The sequence below is a fragment of the Anomaloglossus baeobatrachus genome, chromosome 5, assembly GCF_048569485.1.
Source record: "Anomaloglossus baeobatrachus isolate aAnoBae1 chromosome 5, aAnoBae1.hap1, whole genome shotgun sequence".
Lineage (NCBI taxonomy): Eukaryota > Metazoa > Chordata > Amphibia > Anura > Aromobatidae > Anomaloglossus > Anomaloglossus baeobatrachus.
Window position 1 is genome coordinate 403,144,072 of NC_134357.1, and position 27,848 is coordinate 403,171,919.

The following is a 27,848-nucleotide window of genomic DNA, read 5'->3' on the forward strand; positions in this document are numbered from 1 at the left end:
CGATGTCGGTGGGGTCAAATTGAAAGTGACGCACATCCGGCATCGCATGCGACATCGCAGTGTGTAAAGCCTGGATGATACGATTAACGAGCGCAAAAGCGTCGTAATCGTATCATCGGTACAGCGTCGGCGTAATCCATAATTACGCTGACGCAATGGTCCGATGTTGTTCCTCACTCCTGCGGCAGCACACATCGCTGTGTGTGAAGTCGCAGGAGCGAGGAACATCTCCTACCGGCCTCACTGCGGCTTCCGTAGGATATGCGGAAGGAAGGAGGTGGGCAGGATGTTTACATCCTGCTCATCTCCGCCCCTCCGCTCTGATTGGCCGCCTACCGTGTGACGTCGCAGTGACGCCGCACGACCCGCCCCCTTAACAAGGAGGCGGGTCGTCGGCCACAGGGACGTCGCACGGCAGGTGAGTGTGTGTGTGAAGCTGGCGTAGCGATAACTTTCGCTACGCCAGCTATCACCACATATCGCTGCTGCGACGGGGGCGGGCACTATCGCACTCGGCATCGCAGCATCGGCCTGCGATGTCGTAGTGTGCAAAGCCCGCCTAAGTCTTCCTTAACCTCCCTTTTTAGCCAGAATTATGTAACCTTTTGAGGATTGGAGTCTTAGCGATTAGTGTTGAGCGAGTAGTTAACTATTCGTACTCGCTATGCTGTTAGCGAGTACTGTCCGATACTCTCATATTCGTTAGTAGTAGCAGGCACAATGTAAGTCAATGGAAAATACTCGCTAAGTAGTGAGTAACTCAAAAGCCGTACTATTTGCTACTAGCATAAACAGTATGGCTTTTGGGTTACTCACTACTTAGCAAGTATTTCTCATTAACATACATAGTGCCCGTTTCTCGTAACGAATATGCGAATAGTGGACAGTACTCGCTAACAGCATAGCGAGTACTAATAATCAACTACTCGCTCAACACTATTAGCGATCTATGAAGTAACAGTAAGAAGTGAACCTCAGCTAGGTCTCTAAATTTCACCATAACCACTTTTCATGTAAGTACACCAATAATTATATCTTCCTTTCTTCTCAATTTTTTTTTTTTTGCTTTTATACCTAAGCTATTAGTATGTCTCTTATCACATCCACCAACTGGCCTTAATTTTAGGATTCCAAATTGAAGATTTAAAGTAAGAAAGCACCAAAAATAGAAAATAAATTGATATTTTTACCAGTAAAATTAACAAATATATGTTAGGAACAAATCTACCTGGCTCTTGACTACAAGTTCTGGAGGAAGAACGTCATGGGTATTGTAAGCAACAGTTATGTCCCAAGCATCGACCACAGCAACAGGAAGATTTCTGAAGACATCTTTCAATATCAGGTTGTGAATATATCCATAGAAGTCACTGAATCGCTCTGAATCAAGACCATCATTTCTTGTATTTTCATTTTTGATGATCACCTTGGTATCTGGACTCCTCAAGAAGAGACGAATCAAAGCTGTTCGCACATGAATAACTCTCCTGATAAAAAGCTGGACTGGGAAAAGCCTGAAGTGTTGACCCAAACAAATGACAATGACATAATTGGAACCTCCTGCTAGTCGATCAATCTCCTCATAAACATAAGCATCATCTTTGACCGTGTAAATGCGACTTGCAACAATTGGATGGCTGTGCTTCTTCCACTGTAAATAAATATTTCTTTTCTGATCAATTGCAATCATCAAAGTATCAAGTCCTGCTCTGTGTAGATTAAATGTCTTCAGACCTGTTTGAAAAAGACAAAGAGAAACATATACTTAAAAAAAATGAAGAAAACGTAAAATGACACTCAAAGAATTATGAAGTACAATATTTCTGGTCTTGTATAATTTTAAGGTTTTTTTATTTTTTTCCAAATGTCAGGCTTGACCGTGACGAGTGCAAAGATGTAATTAATTCCCTTGGAGTCTCTAAGATGTAGTAGGCAGTGATGGGCGAATAGTAAAAATTTCAGGTTTGGATTATTCGTACCGAACATCTGATAGTATTCCAGTATTCATATAAAGAAGAAAACGGCACTTCCTTCGTATGGATTCAAAAGATGCTGGGGTGCACTTCAGGTTCCAAAGCCATATAAACAAGAAGTAACAAGGCACTCCCAGAATATGATGAAAGGTATATTTATTAATGTGCTCGACAACAAAGAACGTTTTCGGCCCAAACTGGACCTTCCTCAGTACCACATATGTGAGGAGGACCGTAGTATGAACTGTAGGCGCGGAATCCACCGCTGCATGGGGGCTGCCACCATGCAGCGGTGGATTCCGCGCCTACAGTTCATACTACGGTCCTCCTCACATATGTGCTACTGAGGAAGGTCCACTTTGGGCCAAAAACGTTCTTTGTTGTCGAGCACATTAATAAATATACCTTTTATCATATTCTGGGAGTGCCTTGTTACTTCTTAGTATTCCAGTATTCGTCATGAATAAAAAGCTAATGCAAATCAATGGGTAACCTAAGAATTTTTCTTGAAGATTTCCCAGAAAAATACTCGGGTTCCTCATTGACTTGCATAAGGTTCGTTATTTGTGACGAATACTGGAATAGTTCTAGGTATTTGGTGTGAATAATCCGAAACCCAATATCTTAATACTAGTAGTAGGACTTAACTATGCTTGAAGCTTACATTTTAATGATGGCTGGGTTATTGTTTAGTAGCTTTATAGTGTTGTTTGGCTACTACATTATTACATTTGCACATACCTCCACAGTCATGGCATGTTCCTTTTGAATATTATATGTATTGAGGTATTATCCCTGAGAGGCATTGGTTTGAGAGGTTCCCTTTAAATCTTCCAAATATCTGACCACTGCAAAGCACATACAGTAACTCCAGATTTGGATTTAGATACTAACATCTGTGTGACAAGGACAACCAAATTTTCAGCATCCAAAATATTATCGTTATACTGTTACCAGAAGCAAATCTCGGTTCTCCGGCACTTGGAGAAAGAATTCTGTTTGGCGCCCCCACCTACATGCGGTTTGAGTAGCCGTCATGTAAACTCTCTTTCACATATGATTTCCATGCTTTCAGTCACGTGCCAATGAGCTGATCTTCACAATTCTCTCAGTGTTAAGTGGAAAACTACAGCTCCTAGTTCATAGAAAGAAGTAGGAAGAACAGGTAGATGTCACCAGGCCATAAGTATAAAAATCCCATTTCAGTGGAATAGCCATGTGACAACTGCTGGAACCATCAAGCAGAGCTGAATCCTTGCAGAGATTATATTACATGCTGTTAGGATTGGGCATGCTCCAGTGCTTAATTTATAATTAAGGGCTTGTCTAGGTTTGTGATGAAAGTCTGTACGCACTGCACACTTTTTTAACTCTACCATGCTGACAGCAAGAATGCAGTCATCTGAGAACAAAAATGAGATTTGCATATTTGGCACCCCAGTGGTCCTGGGAACTACAGTGGCGTTGTTCTCATCACTAGGAGCAATGCCATGCTTGGAAACAGTGGGGAAATCTCTGCCAGGTATACTAACATGCAACACCACTCCTCTCCTGGGCCAGAAGGGGGAGCTTATCATCTGTGTTGAAAGGAGCCTCTCTGGACATACTGACTTGGAGGAGGGATTAGGGAGTAACAGGAAGACTGACTTCAGATCAGTACTACAAAGCAAAGAGAACGGACGCTGTCTGAGAGCTGCTGCCCAGCTCTCCAGGACCGAGCGCATAGAACGGGAAACCGGCGTCCCAGACTACTGGGTGCTAATGGTTCAGTAGTAACGCCGGAGGGCAGAAGCGTTCACCTCTTCTGGCCCACCTAAAATCCGCAGGCGAAGTGGCAATAAAGAGCCCAAAGTCACTTCTACAGAGTGGGCCCCAGTACCAGCTTGCGCTACCCGGCAGACGGAAGACTTAACACACTTAGAAAGAGGGACGCTGTGCAGTTTCAGGCCACAGCGATCTACAACTGCACATAGAAGGAAGCTTATAACCACCGGGCAGAGAGAAATTTCCCTGCTATTTCCAGGCTGACCGGGCCACCAACTCCTGAACTTCACCGGATACCAGTAAAAGGTAAAAGGAGACTCCAACCTCTGTCGTCCAGTTCTTGCAGTCGCTCTCAGCCCTGCACCCCCAATGTATTACCCCGTTCCACCGCCATCATATCCCTGGGGCCTAGCTTCACCTGCGGGAAGAAAATCTACCCTAGCTGCAGTGACATCTGCCTCAGAGGACAGCGACAGCAGCGGCGGCTGTTACCTGGCCGTATACGGAGGTGGCGTCACGATCATCTAAAGACTTTCCTTCCTACTACCCTCCACCCTCTTTTCTGTATGCTTAGGGGTCACGAAACCAGGTCAGGCCACCCCGTGATGACACAGAGGATCTGCACCACCAGCCCGGCCACGGAACGAATTAACCCTCTCAACCCTGGGGCACTACATGTGGTATCACGGACAGGATATTCGTGCCTGCGACAAACGGGTACTGTGTGCCAATATGAACTGTGTGAAATCTACTTGTTTAAAAGCGGCGCCCGCCATTGCTGTGCAGCGCAGGAAGAAAGAGGCATGAAGAGAAAGCCTGCCGCGAAAGCCGTTACAAGTTAACTCCCGCTTCCTCAAACAAGTGTTGAACCTAGCTGAGGTTCACAAAGGGGGAAGGAAGATGTCTAATCCAGATGGGAACCCGGCTGCCATGACCACCGCAGCAACAGTAATGCCACTTTTTATGCCTTATATACCGGGACCGACATGGTTGCCGAAGTATTTCGGGCAGTCGCATGACTTGATTATCTTCCATGAAAGACTGTGTGATTTGTTTGCTCTGTACCCTCTTGCTGAGAGTCAGAGGGCAAAGGTCCTGATTGGTCAGCTAACCGGTGAGGCCCAGCGGGAGGCTAAGACTTGGCCGGACACTGATAAAGGAACTGTAGAGTAAGTTATGGTGCGGCTGAGGACCGCCTTTGATACTCGCACGGCCGCAGAGCTGAAAGTACAATTCTTCGGATGCAAGCAAGGGGTGCAGGACAGTATGTGTGACTATGCTTTGAACGTCCAGGAGGCGCTGAGGGCTGCAAGGCAAGCAAACCCTGGAGGTGTGAGTGAAGGATATCGGCAGCTGACCAAGCAGTTTATCGGGGAGCTCTTGTTTCCTGATCACCGGACCTAGCTAGCATCAAGAACATATTTCGGACAGGACCCACTAACCTGGGTGACGTGAGCCTTGAAAATCCAAGCTGCGGTGTCAAAATTCCATTCCCGCCATTTTCCGCCATCTTTGGCACCAAAACGCCATCTTCCACACCAAAAGTGCGCAAAGCTGAAGCCCCGCCCCTCATCCTGAGAGTGTGGCCGGAACCGGATGTTCCCAGTGTTCCCCGGTGCGAGAGTGAGTAGCTGGCGAAAATCAAGGAGACGTGACGGAATGTAGCAGCGGAAGTGGAGCAGGGATGCCAGGACTCTGCCATAAAGTTCCTGGACACCGCAGAGGGAAGATGGCGACCGCAAGGGACTGGTCACCGGAGCGCGCTGCTCCTGGGACCATGAACTGGATAGAGAAAGAAACCGAGCAGCTTAGCAGGAGGATGCGAACACAGTTTCTGTACATCCTGAACCATTGGAGGGAAGAGATGAGGAGTCTGGCTGTGGCGGTGCGGGCCTGTGAGATAGAGGTCCCACGAGAGGAGCGGGTAAGCATCTACCCAGTCCCAGTTGACCCGGCCTACCCGGCCGCGGGATCCGGTCTGCCCCCAACCGTTGCAAGCATCCAGCCACCGTCACCCTTGCCCTCGGCAGACGCCATGCCGCTACCCCCAACACCGGCAGCGGAACCTCCAGTCCCCGTCTATGAAAGGCAGACTGCAAACCCCTCGGCCTTATTACCAGACCAAGCCGCGACACAGCTCTTCCCAACACCGGCCCGACCAGACCCGGCCACATCACCGGGCCCGTACCCCGATACATGGCACCCGGACTCTGCAACTCCAGCTACGGACTGGTCGGATTCTGTTCCCATCACAGCAGAGACGGAGCCTGAGGAGATGCCGGTTCTGCCACTGCGCGGCCACCCGGTAGCTGCTGGGGCCGCTGGAATTCGTATGCAGCAGTGGTAGCTGAACCTGAATAGCTACCAGCAAGTGTGTTAAAAGTTGAAGAATGACTGTTCCAGGACTTGTTGCCCTTGTTGAACGTATCCGTGTTAATTGGAGAAGGCCATCTGGACCCCCAGGTGGAGGGTGGCAAAGGAGTTAATGTTTCAAGAGGCGCCATCCTTGTTGAACCTTTTTTATGTTGCATCATTAAAAATGAAAAGGCCATCAGGGCCCGAAGCGGTGTGCCATGAGGAGGTGGTACTAGAGGCCCTTGGTGGAGGATGGTGCAGAGGGTAACGGTCTTACAGGGTTACCCGGTTCGTCTGAAGGACTGAGAGCAGCTGCACCCGTCACCACGGAGAACTACAATGAACTCAGGACAGTGCAGCACCATGAGTGAAGGTGGCACTGGGGATGGGGATGGTTGGGGTGGCGGGTTGAGGGAAGGAAAGCTGCAAGAGGAGGCTGCCCCAGCAGCTGTTGCTTAATATTGTTGACTGTTGTTGTTTCTGCCCGGACTTCAAACCTAGCGAAGAACAAATAACTCGGGCACACAGAAAAAGGTAAGAGTCTGAGGCAGAGTAGTGCTTGAATTTCAGTTTGCTTGTTTATTGATGCAAAGGATCCAAAAATAATATTTCTAACGTTTCGGCCTTCACATACAGGCCTTCGTCAGAGAAAGTCTATGATATAGATATACAGAAAGAAAAAAATTAAATTAGTTGTTATACAAACAACATAATGTACATACCAAACATGTTCGATATAAGAATACACCATTATGGGGGAAAAAACCACACAACAATATCAACAAGCTCATTGGTACTGATAGTTAGTCTATGATGAGAAAGAGAATTCACATAATGTATCATAATGGTCTGTCTTGAGAAAATTATTATCCTCTAGAGGAGGTAACGGTAAAAAATGACCGCTATACAGGAAAACCACCCTAGGGAGGGTTATCAGGAATAAATGAGACATACCTATAAGATTGTAGAGAAAACGGTGTGCATGCAATGTACGAAAATTCCGTATAAGGAAGGGATACCTAAAAATAGAAAGTAGTCAGAAAACCGGTACGGCTAGAAGGTTAAAATACTCTATACAAGAAAGCGAAGTCAAAATGTGACAAGTAGTAGATGAATAGAAAAGGATCATGTGAGCTACAAAGAGGAGATGAGAAAAAAGGAAGGACCAAGAAAAAGGGGGAAAGAAGGGAGAAAAAGAAACAAAGAACAAAGAGATATGAATAAGCAGAAGAGAAAAATGAAGGAGGGGAAATGAGGAGCAGTTTACAGTTCTGGAAGTGAAAATGAGTTTAAGAATACCTCTGTTGACATCAATGGTATAACTAATAGCAAACAGATGATGTAAGAGTCACGCTAAAGAAGTGGAGTCCACTGCAAGGTACTATGAGAGGGGAAAACGACTGTTAAGTCATAATATCCGGAGTGCGTAGTATTATGAGGGAATATGTCCAAAAAATAGATCAAATCAGTGTGTACATACCCGGTTGCCGTATACATGGTGCAGACAAAACTGTTGGTGTGGGGAGTGCCCTTACACTCAAAGGCAACACGTTTCAGGTATAATAACCTCTATAATCAATCAATATGAACAATTGATCAATATGTTAATATCACATTTATGAAGAAAATAAGTATATAGTTGAGAAATCGGCACTAGTGATGAGCGAGCATGCTTGTCACTACTCGGTACTCGCACGAGTATCGCTGTACTCGGGCTGCTCGGCGGGGACCGAGTAATCTCGCGATACTCGTGCTGTACTCGTGGTCTTCATCCCTGCATGTTGGCGCTCTTTTGAGAGCCAGCCCTCATGCAGGGATTGGCTGGCAGACCACTGCAATGCCACAGCCCTGTTAGTTGTGGAATTGCAGTGATTGGCCGGCCTGCACAGCGTGACCGAGCCTTTATATCGGCCGGCGCGCTGTGCTCTGCTCACAGCTATTCAGACAGTCAGTGCAGGGAGAGTGTCGCTGATTCAGGGAAAGCTTTGCGGCCCTTTATAGCTTTTTCAGTTGCAGGGCTGCAAACAGTGTGACCAAAAGTCCTTCTCAGGACTATTCTAGTTGTATACAGGCAGGCAGGGTATAGCCAGGTCGGAGTACAGTAGCAGAGTCCTTCTCAGGACTATTGTTGCTATATACAGGCAGGGTATAGCCAGGTCTGAATACAGGCTAGTGACCAAAAGAGTCCTTGTCAGGACTATTGTACCAGTATACAGGCAGGCAGGCAGGCAGGGTAGTGGTGACCGTATACCAGCCTTCATCATATCTGGGGCTGGTGTACACAGTGTAAAACAGTCCAGATAGTGTCTGACTTGTCTGTAATTGTCGCTCCCCAAAAAAACCTGTTAGGTTATTATTGCGTCCGTGCTTGGTTTTTAAAACCGCACGTGTGTGCCTGTTGGTGGCAGCGTACAGGTGCACTTGTGTGCAATTTCCACACACTTTGATATAACGCACAAGTAGTGAATATACACGTCAGCAGTGCACAGCATTGCAAAATGCGCAAGGGCATTGGCAAGGAACAAGGAAGTGGACGTGATGGTGGTGCAGGCAGAGGCCGAGGTCGTGTGCAAGCTCTAATTTCGCCACAACAAAGGGCCACATCTAGTCGCTCGCACGTCCTGTCCCAAATTCTTGGGGACCGCAGCAGTACACCGCTCTTGAACCAAGACCAGTGTCAACAGGTTGTTAGTTGGATAGCAGATAATGCTTCCAGTCAGATTGGCACCACCACAAACACTCTGTCTTCCACACGGTCAAGTGTCAGTAGCCGTGATACTGCACCGCACATTTCTGAACCTGATCCTCCTTCCTACCACCAGGCTGAGTACACGTCCTCCTCGGACATTAATGATCCCACACTTGGACACTCGGAAGAGCTGTTCACGTTTCCATTCACACATTCTGGCCTCTCGCCAGCTCATATTGAAGTGGGTCATGAGGAGATCGTCTGTACAGATGGCCAAATATTTGAGCAGCCACATTCTCACGAAGTTGGCAACGTGTCTCAACAAGTGGTGGACGATGATGAGACGCAATTGTCAGCAAGTCAGGAGGAGGAGCAGGGTGCGGAAGAGGAAGACGACGTGGTGGATGATCCAGTAACTGACCCAACCTGGCAGGAGGATATGCAGAGCGAGGACAGCAGTGCACAGGGGGAGGGAGGCGTAGCATCACAACAGGCAGTAAGAAGCAGGGTGGTGGCCCCAGGCAGAAGTCAGGCAACCGTTCCCCGGAACAACACGACGACACAAGGTGCCTGTACAAATGTTAGGTCTTCCCGAGTCTGGCAGTTTTTTAAGTTGGATCCAGATGATTCAAAAAAGGCCATTTGCAACACCTGCCGTGCCAGCATCAGCAGGGGTACCAAAACTAGCAGCCTGACCACCACCAGCATGATCAGGCACATGTCAGCCAAGCACCCGACTTTGTGGGAAGTACAACAGAGTCGAGGAGCAGTGCTTGCTGATGTCACTGCTACGTCTTCGCTGGTTGTGCATGCGAGCCAATCCTCTGTCCATGCTGCCTGCGAACAAGCCTCCTCCACTCCTGCACCTGCAGTTGCCTACGCAGAAAGAACACCATCATCAAGCACGTCCTTGTCCCAGCGCAGCGTTCAGTTATCCATTCAGCAAACCTTTGAACGCAGGCGCAAATACACTGCCAACACCCCACATGCCACAGTTCTAAATGCTAACATTTCGCGACTGCTTGCGCTGGAAATGTTGCCTTTTAGGCTGGTGGAGACAGAAGCATTCCGTGACCTGATGGCGGTAGCTGTCCCACGTTACTCGGTCCCCAGCCGCCACTATTTCTCCCGGTGTGCCGTCCCCGCGTTGCATAACCACGTGTCACAAAACATCACACGTGCCCTGAACAACGCTGTTTCACCCAAGGTCCACCTAACCACAGACACGTGGACAAGTGCTTGTGGGCAAGGCCGCTACATCTCGTTGACGGCACACTGGGTTAATATTGTGGAAGCTGGGACCCAGTCTGAGCGAGGGACGGAACATGTCCTTCCCACACCAAGGTTTGCAGGCCCTACCTCAGTCAGTGTTTCACCCACACTCTACAGCTCCGGAATGTCATGCTCTTCAGCCTCCTCCTCCTCCTGCGCATCCTCATCCACTGTGCCCTCCACACCAGTCACAAGCTGGAAGCACTGCAGCACTGCCTCGGCGAAGCGGCAACAGGCTGTGCTGAAGCTAATCTGCATAGGTGACAAACCCCACAATGCAGAAGAGCTGTGGACAGCTCTGAAACAGCAGGCAGATCACTGGCTCACACCTCTGAACCTAAAGCCAGGAAAGGTCGTGTGTGACAATGGCTGGAACCTGGTGGCGGCTTTGAGGCGAGGCCAGCTGACACATGTTCCATGCGTGGCCCATGTGCTCAACCTCGTGGTTCAGCGGTTTATAAAGTCATACCCAGAGCTGTCTGATCTGCTGGTAAAAGTTCGCCGCCTGTCTGCACATTTTCGAAAGTCACCTACTGCTTCAGCCGGCCTTGCCGGCTTTCAGCGCCGTTTGCATCTTCCGGCTCACAGACTGGTGTGTGATGTCCCCACGCGTTGGAATTCAACTCTGCACATGTTGGTCAGGATATGTGAGCAGAAGAGGGCAGTTGTTGAGTACCTGCATCACCTAAGCCGTCGGGAAATGGGTCAAACTCCACACATAACACCTGAGGAGTGGAGATGGATGTCAGACCTATGTACCATCCTCCAAAACTTTGAGGACTCCACCAAGATGGTGAGTGGTGATGACGCCATTATTAGCGTCACCATACCGCTACTCTGCCTTCTAAAACGGTCTCTGCTGAAAAACAAACATGATGCATTGCAGACGGAGCGCGATGAGTTGCAGCAAGAAACAGTAGTGGATGTGGGTGATAACACACAGCCCAGCCTCGTCTCATCACAACGTGCAGTGGAGGACTATGACGAGGAGGAGGATGAAGACATGGAGCAACTCTCCGGCCAAATTGAGGATATGACATGCACACCAGTCATATCCTCGGTTCAGCGTGGCTGGCCAGAGGACAGGGTAGATGAGGAGGAGGAGGAGGAGGACAGCATGTTCAGTCATCTTGTTGGTCAGGCTACTGAAGTCCTGGCTGTTAAGAGTCTGGCGCACATGGCTGACTTTATGGTAAGCTGCCTGTCTCGTGACCCTCGCGTTAAGAACATCTTGGCCGACAATCATTACTGGTTGGTAACACTGTTAGACCCACGCTATAAGGAGAACTTTTTGTCTCTTATTCCCGTGGAGGAGAGGTCAACCAAAATGCAGCAGTTTCGGAAGGCCATACTCACGGAAGTAGGCAAAGCATTCCCCTCACAAAACGCTAGCGGCATAGGTCAGGAATCAGTGGACAACCGAGGCGTACAGCCGAGAGAGGCACAAGTCCAATCCGCCAGAGGTAGGGGAACAGTCTTTAAGATGTGGGACAGTTTTCTCAGCCCCTCACGTACCACAGCCCCTGAGGTGCGGGGTAGTGCCACAAGAAATCCTAAGTTTGCCCAGATGCTGAAGGAGTACCTTGCAGATCGAACAACTGTACTCCGACATTCCTCTGTGCCTTACAATTATTGGGTATCCAAGCTGGACACGTGGCATGAATTGGCTCTCTACGCCTTGGAAGTCCTGGCCTGCCCTGCTGCTAGCGTTTTGTCAGAGCGTGTTTTTAGTGCCGCAGGTGGAATCATTACAGATAAACGCACCCGCCTGTCAACTGAAAATGCTGACAGGCTGACTCTGATCAAGATGAACAAGGGTTGGATTGGGCCAGACTTCACCACACCACCAGCAAATGAGAGCGGAATTTAAAGTTTGCCATGTACCTCCACTCACCCATGGGTACACACTTCTGGACTTTGGATAATCGCTGGACTGCTCCTCCTTCTCCTCATGCGCCACCATGATGATGACCGTTACAAATTGCAATACTTAGGCCTTTGTTTCAGGTATACCCCCAGTGGTAAATTTTTTCGCCCATTCTTTGCAGAATGGACATTACAACGACAGGAGACCCGCTCCTTTGCAATGGGAACAATGTTTTGAGGCCCTCATGCACGTCTCTACCCAGGGACAACGTGGAGCCTCCCAATTTTTGGCTGACCTGCCTAAGGGCTATACTATAATACACCCACTTCCTTAAAATGGACACTTAATGTTTTGAGGCCCTCATGCACGTCTCTACCCAGGGACAACGTGGAGCCTCCCAATTTTTGGCTGCCCTGCCTAAGGGCTACACTATAATACACCCACTTCCTTAAAATGGACACTTAATGTTTTGAGGCCCTCATGCACGTCTCTACCCAGGGACAACGTGGAGCCTCCCAATTTTTGGCTGCCCTGCCTAAGGGCTATACTACAATAGACCCACTTCCTTACAATGGGCACTTCAGGTTTAAAGGCCATCATGCACGTCTCTATCCAGGGACAATGTGGAGCCTCCCAATTTTTGGCTGCCCTGCCTAAGGGCTATACTACAATAGACCCACTTCCTTACAATGGGCACTTCAGGTTTAAAGGCCATCATGCACGTCTCTATCCAGGGACAATGTGGAGCCTCCCAATTTTTGGCTGCCCTGGCAAAGGGCTATACTGAAATAGACCCACTTCCTTACAATGGGCACTTCAGGTTTAAAGGCCATCATGCACGTCTCTATCCAGGGACAATGTGGAGCCTCCCAATTTTTGGCTGCCCTGGCAAAGGGCTATACTGAAATAGACCCACTTCCTTACAATGGGCACTTCAGGTTTACAGGCCATCATGCACGTCTCTATCCAGGGACAATGTGGAGCCTCCCAATTTTTGGCTGCCCTGGCAAAGGGCTATACTGAAATAGACCCACTTCCTTACAATGGGCACTTCAGGTTTAAAGGCCATCATGCACGTCTCTATCCAGGGACAATGTGGAGCCTCCCAATTTTTGGCTGCCCTGCCTAAGGGCTATACTACAATAGACCCACTTCCTTACAATGGGCACTTCACGTTTAAAGGCCCTCATGCACGTCTGTATGCAGGGGCATTGGTGAACCTCACAATTTTGGACTGCCCTGGCAAAGGAAAATACTACAAAGACTCACTTCCTCAAAATGGGCACATTAGACTCAAGAGGCCTTCATGTACGTCTCTTCTCAGGGACATCGGAGTGCCACACAATGTTTTCACGTAAAATCTTTCATGTATTAATCTCAAAAAGTAACATACACCAGCTCTATCTCACTATTGGGTATGTGCCCTTAACATTTCCGCCATGAAAAATCATTTTGGTGTCATTTTGGAAGGTTTTCTGGTGAGTCCGTAAAAATGGCGTAAAACGCGGACAAAATTGTTCACAGCTGTGACTTTTGAGTGATAAATGCTTCAAGGGGTCTTCCCCATGCTGTTGCCATGTCATTTGAGCACTCTTCTGAGACTTTTGTGCCATTTTTAGGGTTTCTCCATGCTGCCGGGGGGTCATTTCACAAAAATACTCGGGTCTCCCATAGGATAACATTGGGCTCGTTGCTCGGCCCGAGTACACGAGTATCTTGGGAGGCTCGGCCCGAGCTTCGAGCACCCGAGCTTTTTAGTACTCGCTCATCACTAATCGGCACGTACCGAACAGTAGAAATACTAAGTAATATGGCACGGTGTATGATAAACACCCTGAGGGTATGAAATACTTAATGATATGGTCTGCAAATAAAAAAGAGCATGTCAAAGCGAGTGTATGTCTCCATGAGTACAACTACAATGAAGCGTGGAAAGGATATGACATGTCAAAGCACAAACCTTTGTCTTGCTAGATAAGGCTAGGTATTAATGCATCAAAAGATAATGGTATGAGGGGAATCAATCGGACTCCTAAAGAAAAAAATGTACAGATCATAATGAAGAATAGGTATAGAAACTGTACAAGGTCAGAGCCAGAGGAGAAAGAGAAAGTAAGCAGTCTATACCTTGGAGAGGATAAAATCCTGTGTGGTGGCCGGTCCCCGTGCAAGTTCCTATGCTGCATGTGGAAGTGAGGAGTGCGCCTTTTAATGGTGCCTAATGGCCCAGGTGAGTCTGCTCTATCAGGAAGTCCGGCCTGTGGAACGCAGGGACCGCCTGTGGCACACACGCCGCCCATGCGCGGAGGAGTCCCTTGAGACCATCGGCGCATGCGCGAGCGGCGGCCACAGCCGGTCCATGTGCGTCTGTGAGGGCAGGGACAGGACGCACGTGCATCCCGGAAATGAGGGTACTGAAGCGCAAACTGATCATGGAACGCACGATCGCCCATGCGCCGAAGGGCCAAGGGGCCGATCAGCGCATGCGCAAGCGGCGGCCACGACATGTGAATGTTGGGTAGGAGGAGTGGGCCGGGCGCGTGCGCAGACCGGCCGATAAGGCGGCCGAGACCGCGCATGCGTGGGCACACAGACGTCCTTGTGATCCTGGTGAATGATGCCGATATTATATTTAGTGCCGTGACGAGACCATGGAAAAGCTACAGCGCCTGTGAATAAAAAAGAACATAGGGTGTTCGAACGTACATCAAGCCAATATAAGGAAATTTTCTTTTTAAGTACACCATAGCAATAAAGAATAGGATTATTCAGCAAGAATAAGTAATCAATAAAGAAGAAGAGACTGCATTCGAAAAGATGGAAAAGAAAAGGAGAAATAGAAATAGGTATAGAAGAAAATGCAAAGAATTTTTTTATAAAAAAAGGAGAATTATAAAAGCAGAATAGATATAGAGAAAAATAGGAAAATTAGAAGTAAAAATAGAAGGCATACTGATTTAATAAAAAATCTCATATTCCCAATTCAAACCATAGGGTTCTAATGTCTGCAATGTAAAAATCCAATATGCCTCCCGTTCTTTCAACCTCTGCACCCTATTGCCCCCCCTCCTGGGTTGAAGTACTTGTTCCAAAACTTGATAGCGTAGCTGTGCTACCGTGTGACCAGCCTGTAGAAAATGTGCAGGAATGGGTAGTAATGTCTGCTTACACCTAATGGTCGATTTGTGTTTACTTATACGGTCTCAGATATGTTGGGTAGTCTCCCCAACATATCCGAGACCACAGGGACACTTAATTAAATACACAACATATGTTGAATCACAGGTAAAAATGTTTTTTATGTGAAAAATCTTACCGGTACGGGGATGGGTGAAAGTGCTACCTTTTGTAATATTTGAACATTGAATACAATGTAAACATGGGTAAGTACCAGTACGCGCTGTCTGTAATGTCAACTGTAGTGCCTGTTTCCGCTGGGAGCCAATATCTGCCCGCACTAAACTATCCTTCAGATTTTTTGGACGCTTATTACAAAAAAGAGGTCTGTTTTGAAACTCCGAAATATTAGGATAAGCCTGGCCCAAAAGTGACCAGTGTTTTAGGATAACCCCCTTGACCTGCGCCTGAAAGGGATGATAGGTCGCAACAAAGGTGGCCCTAGTACGTCAAGAAAATTGATCTTGTATTGGTCTGAATGTAAAGTAAACTTGAGATTGGGTAAACAGCTGTTCAAATCAGAGTAAAAGTAGTCTCACCAGAGTCCAGGGACTGGAAGTGTGCTTTTAATCTGAGGGATGAGTTGGTCATTGACCTTTTGAAAATAGTGTTACATAATAATTTTTTTCTTTTTCAAGATCAATTTTATTTGCAAATCCAGGGGACTGCCATGGGATCGAATGTAGCACCACCATATGCTAATATTTTTATGGCGCATTTCGAGGAAACTTTCGTCTATTCCCATCCTATGTTTTCAACACACGTCGTCACATGGCGCAGATATATAGACGACATTTTCATGATATGGCATGGTGACCATTCTGATTTAAGTACCTTTTACTCTGATTTGAACAGCTGTTTACCCAATCTCAAGTTTACTTTACATTCAGACCAATACAAGATCAATTTTCTTGACGTACTCGTCTTGAAATCATCCAGTGGCACTATTTCAACTGATCTTTACACTAAATCCACGGACAGGAATAGTTTGCTACACTACACCAGTGCTCATCCCAGTCATATCAAGCGGGCTCTACCATCCTCTCAGATCAAGAGGGTTGACCGTATTGTGTCAGACCCTGACATACGAGCAAGACGTCGGGCGGAGATGAGTGATAAGTTTATAGCCAGGGGATATCCACAGAGCGTTGCGACACCAGAATCTATCACCAGACGGGCAAGTCCGGTACAAGGCCCTAGGGCCACCTTTGTTGCGACCTATCATCCCTTTCAGGCGCAGGTCAAGGGGGTTATCCTAAAACACTGGTCACTTTTGGGCCAGGCTTATCCTAATATTTCGGAGTTTCAAAACAGACCTCTTTTTTGTAATAAGCGTCCAAAAAATCTGAAGGATAGTTTAGTGCGGGCAGATATTGGCTCCCAGCGGAAACAGGCACTACAGTTGACATTACAGACAGCGCGTACTGGTACTTACCCATGTTTACATTGTATTCAATGTTCAAATATTACAAAAGGTAGCACTTTCACCCATCCCCGTACCGGTAAGATTTTTCACATAAAAAACTTTTTTACCTGTGATTCAACATATGTTGTGTATTTGATTAAGTGTCCCTGTGGTCTCGGATATGTTGGGGAGACTACCCAACATATCCGAGACCGTATAAGTAAACACAAATCGACCATTAGGTGTAAGCAGACATTACTACCCATTCCTGCACATTTTCTACAGGCTGGTCACACGGTAGCACAGCTACGCTATCAAGTTTTGGAACAAGTACTTCAACCCAGGAGGGGGGGCAATAGGGTGCAGAGGTTGAAAGAACGGGAGGCATATTGGATTTTTACATTGCAGACATTAGAACCCTATGGTTTGAATCGGGAATATGAGATTTTTTATTAAATCAGTATGCCTTCTATTTTTACTTCTAATTTTCCTATTTTTCTCTATATCTATTCTGCTTTAATAATTCTCCTTTTTTTATAAAAAAATTCTTTGCATTTTCTTCTATACCTATTTCTATTTCTCCTTTTCTTTTCCATCTTTTCGAATGCAGTCTCTTCTTCTTTATTGATTACTTATTCTTGCTGAATAATCCTATTCTTTATTGCTATTCTTAAAAAGAAAATTTCCTTATATTGGCTTGATGTACGTTCGAATTACCTGGTTTTTCTAATCACCCTATGTTCTTTTTTATTCACAGGCGCTGTAGCTTTTCCATGGTCTCGTCACGGCACTGAATATAATATCGGCATCATTCACCAGGATCACAAGGACGTCTGTGTGCCCACGCATGCGTGGTCTCGGCCGCCTTATCGGCCGGTCTGCGCACGCGCCCGGCCCACTCCTCCTACCCAACATTCACATGTCGTGGCCGCCGCTTGCGCATGCGCTGATCGGCCCCTTGGCCCTTCGGCGCACGGGCGATCGTGCGTTCCACGATCACTGTTTGCGCTTCAGTACCCTCATTTCCGGGATGCACGTGCGTCCTGTCCCTGCCCTCACAGACGCACGTGGACCGGCTGTGGCCGCCGCTCGCGCATGCGCCGATGGTCTCAAGGGACTCCTCCGCGCATGGGCGGCGTGTGTGCCACGGGCGGTCCCTGCGTTCCACAGGCCGGACTTCCTGATAGAGCAGACTCACCTGGGCCATTAGGCACCATTAAAAGGCGCACTCCTCACTTCCACATGCAGCATAGGAACTTGCACGGGGACCGGCCACCACACAGGATTTTATCCTCTCCAAGGTATAGACTGCTTACTTTCTCTTTCTCCTCTGGCTCTGACCTTGTACAGTTTCTATACCTATTCTTCATTATGATCTGTACATTTTTTTCTTTAGGAGTCCGATTGATTCCCCTCATACCAATATCTTTTGATGCATTAATACCTAGCCTTATCTAGCAAGACAAAGGTTTGTGCTTTGACATGTCATATCCTTTCCACGCTTCATTGTAGTTGTACTCATGGAGACATACACTCGCTTTGACATGCTCTTTTTTATTTGCAGACCATACCATTAGGTATTTCATACCCTCAGGGTGTTTATCATACATCGTGCCATATTACTTAGTATTTCTACTGTTCGGTACGTGCCGATTTCTCAACTATATACTTATTTTCTTCATAAATGTGATATTAACATATTGATCAATTGTTCATATTGATTGATTATAGAGGTTATTATACCTGAAACGTGTTGCCTTTGAGTGTAAGGGCACTCCCCACACCAACAGTTTTGTCTGCACCATGTATACGGCAACCGGGTATGTACACACTGATTTGATCTATTTTTTGGACATATTCCCTCATAATACTACGCACTCCGGATATTATGACTTAACAGTCGTTTTCCCCTCTCATAGTACCTTGCAGTGGACTCCACTTCTTTAGCGTGACTCTTACATCATCTGTTTGCTATTAGTTATACCATTGATGTCAACAGAGGTATTCTTAAACTCATTTTCACTTCCAGAACTGTAAACTGCTCCTCATTTCCCCTCCTTCATTTTTCTCTTCTGCTTATTCATATCTCTTTGTTCTTTGTTTCTTTTTCTCCCTTCTTTCCCCCTTTTTCTTGGTCCTTCCTTTTTTCTCATCTCCTCTTTGTAGCTCACATGATCCTTTTCTATTCATCTACTACTTGTCACATTTTGACTTCGCTTTCTTGTATAGAGTATTTTAACCTTCTAGCCGGACCGGTTTTCTGACTACTTTCTATTTTTAGGTATCCCTTCCTTATACGGAATTTTCGTACATTGCATACACACCGTTTTCTCTACAATCTTATAGGTATGTCTCATTTATTCCTGATAACCCTCCCTAGGGTGGTTTTCCTGTATAGCGGTCATTTTTTACCGTTACCTCCTCTAGAGGATAATAATTTTCTCAAGACAGACCATTATGATACATTATGTGAATTCTCTTTCTCATCATAGACTAACTATCAGTACCAATGAGCTTGTTGATATTGTTGTGTGGTTTTTTCCCCCTTAACCCCTTAAGGACGAAGCCAGTTTTGTCCTTAATGCCCAGGCCATTTTTTGCAATTCTGACCAGTGTCACTTTATGAGGTCATAACTCTGGAACGCTTCAACGGATCCCGGTGATTCTGACATTGTTTTTTCGTGACATATTGTACTTCATGATAGTTATAAATTTAGAACGATATTTTTTGCTTTTATTTGTGAAAAAATCGGAAATTTGATGAAAATTTTGAAAATTTTGCAATTTTCAAACTTTTAATTTTTATGCCCTTAACCCAGAGAGTTATGTCACACAAAACAGTTAATAAATAACATTTCCCACATGTCTACTTTACATTAGCGCAATTTCTGAAACAAAATGTTTTGGGGTTAGGAAGTTAGAAGGGGTCAAAGTTCATCTGCAATTTCCCATTTTTTCAACAAAATTCACAAAACCATTTTTTTAGGGACCACATCACATTTGAAGTGACTTTGAGAGGCCTAAGTGACAGAAAATACCTAAAAGTGACACCATTCTCAAAACAGCACCCCTCAAAGTACTCAAAACCACATCCAAGAAGTTTATTAACCCTTCAGGTGCTTCACAGGAACTAAAGCAAAGTGGAATGAAAAAAAGCAAAAAATAAAATTTTACCTAAAATGTTGCTCTACCCCAAATTTATTCACTTTTAGAAGAAATAACACAACAAAATGAACCCCAAAACTTGTTCCCCACTTTCTTATGAGCGCGCCAATACCCCACATGTGGTCAGAAACCTTTGTTTGGACAAATGGGAGGGCTCGGAACAGAAGGAGCAATATTTGAATTTTGGAAAGCAAATTTGGCTGAAATAGATTGCGGGCACCATGTTGCATTTACATGTCCGCTAAGGTACCTAAACAGCAGAAACCCCTCACAAGTGACACCATTTTGGAAACTAGACCCCTTAAGGCTTCTATCTAGGGGTATAGTGAGCATTTTGGATCCACAAGTACTTCACAGATTTTGATAACGTTACGTTGTCACATTGAAAATTTTCATTTTTTTCTCAAAAATGTTGCTTTAGCATCAATTTTTTCACTTTTTCAAGAGGTAATTCCAAAAATTTGACCCCAACGTTTGTTACCCACTTTTTTATGAGCGCGGTGATACCTCACTTGTGGTCTGAAACCTTTGTTTGGAGAAATGGGAGGGCTTGGAACGGAAGGAGCAATATTTGAATTTTGGAAAGGAAATTTGGCTGAAAAAGATTGCAGGCACCATGTCGCATTTGGAGGACCCCTAAGGTACGTAAACAGCAAAAAAACACCACAAGTGACCCCATATTGGAAACTAGGCCCCTCAAGGAATTTATCTTGATGTTTGGTGAGTACCCTGAACCTCCAGGTGCTTTACAGAAGTTTATAACGTTGAGCCATGAAAATAAAAAAATAAAATTTTACCACAAAATTGTTACTTCAACCAGGTAGCTTTTTTTTTCACAAGGGTAACAGGAAATAAATCACCATGAAATTTATTGCGCAATTTCTCCTGAGTTTGTTGATATCTTGTATGTGGTGGAAATCAACTGTTTGGGCACACTACAGGGCTCAGAAGAGAAGGAGTGCAGTTTGACTGCAAAATTGGCTGGAATCAATAGCGGACGCCATGTTGCATTAGGAGAGCCCCTGAGGTGCCTAAGCAGTGGAGGTCCCCCACAAGTGACCCCATTCTGGAAATAAGACCCCTCAAGGCTTTAATCTAGGTGTATATTGAGCATTTTGAATCCACGAATACTTCACAGAATTTGATAAGCTTAGGTTGCCATATTGAAATTTTCATTTTTTTCACAAAAATGTTGATTTAGCGACACATTTTTCACTTTTTCAAGAGGCAACAACAAAACGTGTACCCCACAGGTTGTTATCTAATTTCTTGTGAGCGCAGGGATACCCCACATGTGGCCAAAAACCTTTGTTTGGATAAATGGGAGGGCTTGGAATGGAAGGAGCACCATTTGAATTTTGGAAAAGTTGAAGTAAATTGCGCGCACCATGTCACATTAGCAGGGCCCCTTGGGTACCTATACATCAGAAACCCCCCACAAGTGACCTCATTTTGGAAACTGGACCCCTCAAGGATTTTATTCAGGAGTATAGTAAGCATTTTGAATCCACAGGTACTTCACAAAAATGTTGCTGTAGCAACAAATTTCTCACTGTTAAGGGGGCTTTACACGCTGCGACATCGCTAATGCGGAGTCGTTAGGGTCACGGAATTGGTGACGCACATCCGGCCGCATTAGCGATGTTGCTGCGTGTGACACCGATGAGCGATTTTGCATCGTTGCAAAAACGTGCAAAATCGCTCATCGGTGACATGGGGGTCCATTCTCGATTATCGTTACTGCAGCAGTAACGATGTAGTTCGTCGCTCCTGCGGCAGCACACATCGCTATGTGTGACGCCGCAGGAACGAGGAACCTCTCCTTACCTGCCTCCCGGCCGCTATGAGGAAGGAAGAAGGTGGGCGGGATGTTCCGGCCACTCATCTCCGCCCCTCCGCTTCTATTGGGCGGCCGCTCAGTGACGTCACTGTGACGCCACATGGACCGCCCCCTTAGAAAGGAGGCGGTTCGCCGGTCACAGCGACGTCGCCGGGCAGGTAAGTATGTGTGATGCGTCTGCGCGATGTTGTGCGGCACGGGCAGCGATTTGCCCGTGTCGCACAACAGATGGGGGCGGGTACCCACACTAGCGATATCGGGACCGATATCGCAGCGTGTAAAGTAGCCTTTAGGCTATGTGGCCATGATCCAGCGACACGGCGTCTAGTACACAGTGTCAGCCTCCTGCAGAAATGTGAGTGTTGTCCACGGGAGAACGCAGCTGCCCATGCCCACGATTTGGGTTCAGGCTGCTGTGGACTTTAGTTTTATTCTACCTGCAAAGAACACTCATCTCCGCAGCATAAATTGACATGCTGAGGCTCGGGAAGCTGCGCCACAGGTCGGTTTATGCTGCGGAGAAAAGAAACACAGTGGGCACGGGATTTCTAAAAATCCTGCCACTGTGCTTCTACTGCACAACGCAGCGTTATGGACGCAGGGAAAACACTCTGCGCCCAAAACGCTGCAAACCCTGATTGTGGGCACACAGCGTAAAATGCTACAGTGGATGAATGGATAGATGTCAAACATATATAACGTCCCACCCCCCTGCATATTCTAAGCTGGCGCCCTTTAGTGCCTTTCATGTGACACTAAAGGATGCCTAGCCTTGTATTTAGCCCAAAAAAAAAAAAAAAAATTAAAATAAATGACGTGGGGTCCCCCCTATTTTTGATAGCCAGCTAGGGTAAAGCAGACAGCTGTAGCCTGCAAACCACAGCTGACAGCTTCATCTTGTCTGGTGATCAATTTGGAGGGCTCCCCAAGCTGTTTTTTTTTTTTTAATTATTTATAAATAAATAATTAAAAAAAACAAACAAACGTGGGGTCCCCCCAAATTAGATCACCAGCCAAGGTGAAGCTGACAGCTGGGGTCTGGTATTTTCAGGATGGGAAGAGCCATGGTTATTGGACTCTTCCCAGCCTAAAAATAGCAGGCCGCAGCCGCCCCAGAAGTGGCGCATCCATTAGATGCGCCAATTCTGGCGCTTCGCCCCAGCTCATCCCGCGCCCTGGTGCGTTGGCTAACGGGGTAATGAATGGGGTTGATACCAGGTGTGTAATGTCACCTGGCATCAAGCCCAGCAATTAGTTATGTCACGGCGTCTATCAGATACCCGACATAACTAATTGACAGTAATAAGAAAAAAAATTGACAACAAAAAAAAATTTATTTGAAAAAACACTCCCCAAAACATTCCCTGATTGACCAATTTATTGAAAAGAAAAAAAAAAAATCCACTATAATCCATTTGGACGTCCCACGTCGACTCTGGACCTTCTAGAATATGGGGGACACGTTCAGGGAACGTATCCCCCATTTTCTAGGAGGGCAGACCCTCCATTTGAGGAGAGTGGGTGCAAAAAGCTGCACCCACCCTCCCCGGGTCACAGCTGCACAGTGCTGAGCAGCAGCCAGCGTCTCTGAACACAGGAAGCTGTCATCTGCTCGGCACATGTGACCGGAGTCTGCAGAGAAGGAGGAGGGGGCCGCGGGGGATCAGCGCTCCGGTATGTATGACACCGGGGGACACCGGGGGACACCAGGGGGGGGGTAGGGGGGGACCCGGCAGGGCCTAGGGAGCAGGTTTCTGTCGTATGTGTTATGGCACATACGACAGAAACCATAGGAACACTGTAAATGCGGCCGGCGCGCTGCTGTGCTCTCCGATGCGCGCGGCCATCTTGGATTTTCGGGAGGGGGTTGGGGGTCGGGGGGGGGCACTTTGGGGATACCGAGGGGACCGGAGGGAACCGGGAAAAAGATTTATCTTTCATCTGGCATGTTTGATCATGCCAGATGGGAGATAAATGATTTTTTACCGGCGCGGTCATTTACTATAACTTGATGATCGGTATACGGTGTATACCGGTCATCAGGTGAGCGGGGACCGGAAAAACCGGCCCGAATCATGATCTCCAGGGTCTCAGCTACCCCCGGCAGCTGAGACCCCGGAAATTTTCTGACTCTGGGGGGCGCTAGACCCTTTTTTCCGACCGCCGTTTTAAAACGGCAGAAAGGAATAAGTACCCTTTTTTAGTGCCGTTTTAAAACGTAACGCGGTCGTAATGGGGTTAATGGTGTATTCTTATATCGAACATGTTTGGTATGTACATTATGTTGTTTGTATAACAACTAATTTAATTTTTTTCTTTCTGTATATCTATATCATAGACTTTCTCTGACGAAGGCCTGTATGTGAAGGCCGAAACGTTAGAAATATTATTTTTGGATCCTTTGCATCAATAAACAAGCAAACTGAAATTCAAGCACTACTCTGCCTCAGACTCTTACCTTTTTCTGTGTGCCCGAGTTATTTGTTCTTCGCTATATTGTGATATTTCCTCGGAGGCACCTACTATTTGGATAAGTGAGCCAGACTTTACCTTATATTGATACGGACTTCAAACCTGTCATGGACCCAGGTAGGAAGCGGCGGGTCCAGGTGTTTTTGGGTGGTGGGTTGATGGGATCGAGGACGTTAGGAGTGGACTGTCATGGGGGCGGGGTTGCAGTGGAGCGGGCAGGGCCGCCGACTGCCACTGCAGCTGGTGGCGTTCCAATTTTTCTTTTGATAAAAATTAACTCTAAAGGCCCCGTTACACGCTACGATTTATCTGACGATATTTCGTCGGGGTCACGTTTTTTCGTGACGCACTTCTGTCGTCGTTAGCGGCGTCGTTGGGTGTGACACCTATGAGCAACTCCAAACGATATTAAAAATAGCGAAAATCGTTGATCGTTACACATCGTTCAGTTTCAAAATATTGTTCGTCGTTTAGAACGCAGCATACGTATTGCTACGTTTGACACCCTGCCAATGATGAACAACATTGTTAGTGCATCCATCATCAGTGACACGGGCGTGTCATTACAAGGAATGCTCCACGCCTCCTCTGCTCTGATTGTAGGTACCAACTGCGTTTTGATTTGGCAGGCATGGTTGATAAGGCGGACATAATTATACACCTCTGTCGTTGCCGGAATCATTGAGAGGATTGCTGTGTGATGGTGTCCACACGACTGCCTTGGTCAAACAATATATCGCTGAACGATATTGCGTCGTTTGTGAGATGGGTACATGTGACCGCTACAAAACGACCTATGAGCAACCTTGGCAAATCGTAGCGACGATCTGGGCATGTCACATTGCTAACGCGATCACTATCAATATCGTTGTGCGTAAAGTGACCTTCAGAGTTGTTGGTTATGCGACATTTTAGGTAGTGTGCCTCCTCTGTGGGGGATGAGAGATTGTGAATTAAAATCTTATTTAATTAAAATTATTATTCCTTTCTTTTTTCAGTTAAAAAAAAATAAATAAAAATAAACCTCTGGATGTCCTGTAGCTCTGGGACGAGCTACGTTTAACCAGGGGGGAATGTGATGCCCCTGGACTAGTCAGGGTGTCACAGAGTACTGCACGCTCTTTATCTCTCAGTGCAGAACTCAACCCCCCATGGTTCTGGGTTCCTAACCTATGATGCTGCCTCCGTCAGTGTTATAGTCCCTGTCACGCCTCGCTCCGCGCCCTGTCGGACACACCGGTGGGCTGCTGAGCTGGAGTAGGGCCGCCCACCTGGGCTTCAGGCAGACTGGTGCGAGGTGACAGAGTAGTCTGCTCTAGGGGAGCGAGGAGTTTAGTGGTAACCCTCGAGCAGTGAGAAGCTAAGGGAGCGTGTGGCTCCCGGGGAGTAGAAGGTTGGGTTGTAGACGGTAGTCTGAGCCCGGAGGAGTCGGAGACCCAGTCGCGGCGTATTGGGGCTAGGTGCCTATACCTGGTCTTGGAGGACAGTCAGCAGCTCGAGTCCAATAGCCGGTCCGGAACCGAAAGCACGGCGGGGTACTGGACCCTAGGTCGGGGAGTAGCTTCAGGCAATCCGGAAATTAACTTGTGGAGGATAGTGACTTTATGGACTGTCCCCACGAAGCTCAGAGATCAAGGGCACTAGCGCAACGAGGGGGATAGGGCTTTCCAACTCACGCAGCCCACAGAAATCCCAAGTGTGAGCCCTTGAGAGCAAGCTCCTCTACCAACAGTAGGGAGCGGGGCCCGGACGCTCCCCTGCACCCGCAAGTCCTACATCTAGAGTCCTGGGGCCTTCCCCTACCCGTAGAGGGATCGTAGAGGGAACGTCATCTGGCTCCCATCGGCAGCGGCGGTACTCCCAGTTACCGCACACCACGGGTGGCATCACAAACTCTTTCCCCTGTAAATATCCCCCCCTTTCTGTTTGAGAGTGGCCGCGAGCCCCCAGGTCCGGAGACCCTCGAGCCACAGCCGCAACACCCGAGAGGTTCGACCGCTGCACGGGCGGCACATTTACCCTCTGGAACTTCTCTTCTGCTTTTAAACATGAAGCAATCACACCCATCCTAAAGAAACCCACCCTCGACCCAACCTCTACTACCAGCTATTGCCCCATATCACTACCCTTATTCGCTTCAAAAGTCCTCGAACAGCACGTCCAAGCTAAACTTTTCTCCCACCTCTCATCTAACTCTCTCTTTGACAACCTACAGTCCAGCTTCTGTCCACATCATTCTACTGAAACTGCCCTGACTAAAATAAAAAATGACATACTTACTGCATAAGCTATTAATCACTTCTCTATATTCCTACTTCTAGACCTGTCATCAGCCTTTGACACTGTCCACCATTCCCTCCTATTACAGATCCTCTCTTCCCTTGGTGTCAGAGATCTTGCCCTCTCTTGGATCTCTTCATACCTTTCCAACCGCACTTTTAGTTTCTCTCACTCCCACACAACCTCTTCATCCCGTCCTCTCTCTGTTGGAGTCCCTCAAGGCTCAGTCCTAGGACTCTTACTTTTTTTTATCTATACATTTGGCCTGGGACAACTTATAAAGTCCCATGGCTTTCAGTACCACCTATATGTACCACCTATATGCTGATGACACTCAGATGTACCTCTCTGGTCCAGATGTCACATTTCTGCAGTTCAGAATCCCAGGGTCTATGAGCCATAAGGTGGCTTTACACGCTACGAGATCGCTAAAGCGATCTCGTCGGGGTCACGGAATTTGAGACGCACATACGGGTGCTTTAGCGATGTCGTTGTGTGTGACACCTATGAGCGATTTTGAATAGTCGCAAAAACATTCAAAATCGCTCATCGGTGACATGCCCCCCTATTCTCAATTATCGTTGCTTCTGCAGTAACGATGTTGTATGTCGTTCCTGCGGCAGCACACATCGCTATGTGTGACACCGCTGGAATGACAAACATCTCCTTACCTACGTCCAGCGGAAAAGGAGGAAGGAAGGAGGTGGGCGGCATGTTCCGGCCGCTCATCTCCTCCCCTCCTTTTCTATTGGGCGGTGGTTCAGTGATGCTGCTGTGACGTCGCTGTGACGCTGAACGAACTGCCCCCTTAGAAAGAGCAGGTATGTGTGTGTGATGCTGCTGTAGCGATAATGTTCGCTATGGCAGCGATCACCACATATTGGCCGTGCGATGGGGGCGGGTGCTATCGCGCTCGACATCGCTAGCAAATGCTAGCGATGTTGCAGTGTGTAAAGCCCGCCATATTCTCCTTTTTCTCCTCTCACTTTGTCGCGGGCGGCGGGGTGCTGCGCTCGCTAACGCTGGGGTCCGGCGCTGCTGCTGCTGCTTGGTGGCTCGAGCGGTGGTCCGGATCCGGGGACTCAAGCAGCGCTCCTCGTCCCCGAGTGAAAGGGGTGGTTTGGTTTGGGGATGTAGTCCGTGACGTCACCCACGGGTTGTGGTGAGGTTGGGCACCACCGCTGCTGGTGACGGGGATCCCGGGAGCGATGGTAGGGAGCAGCTGGGATGTTGTTTTCCCTCTCCGTGGGTAGGAGTTGGTGGTCCCGGGGCCCGGTGAGGTGACGGGGAGGCAGGGTTGGCAAGGTGCAGGGTCGCCTGGATTGCACAGCGCGGTGCCGGATGGCACGGTTGTACTCACTCAGCCACAAATGTACGCAAAGTCTCTGGTAAACCAAACGGCTAGATGGACGGGTCCCGCAGCCGGCTGCTGTGGCTTCTCCCGGACGGTTGGTGGTGGCTGCCTTTCCCTGCACCTTTGTGTATGTTCGGCTCCGATGGCTTCCCACCGCTAGCCCGCTCCCCAGCGTATATATGTGCCGGAGGAGCCCTTTTGCCCGCAGGCTCTGGCCCTTGGAACTCTAGCTGTG

The 27,848-nt window shown here is 47.4% G+C and overlaps 1 protein-coding gene across 1 annotated transcript in view; it reads right to left on the reverse strand.

The window, feature by feature from the left end:
* Window positions 1-1,042: 1,042 nt before the first annotated feature.
* LOC142311635 (NXPE family member 2-like) overlaps window positions 1,043-27,848 on the reverse strand; it is a 110,579-nt gene continuing 83,773 nt past the window's right edge. The window contains exon 4 of the mRNA XM_075350201.1: window positions 1,043-1,734. Within this exon, the coding sequence (XP_075206316.1) occupies window positions 1,199-1,734 (536 nt within the window). The 3' untranslated portion in view covers window positions 1,043-1,198. The remainder of the gene's footprint in view (window positions 1,735-27,848) is intronic.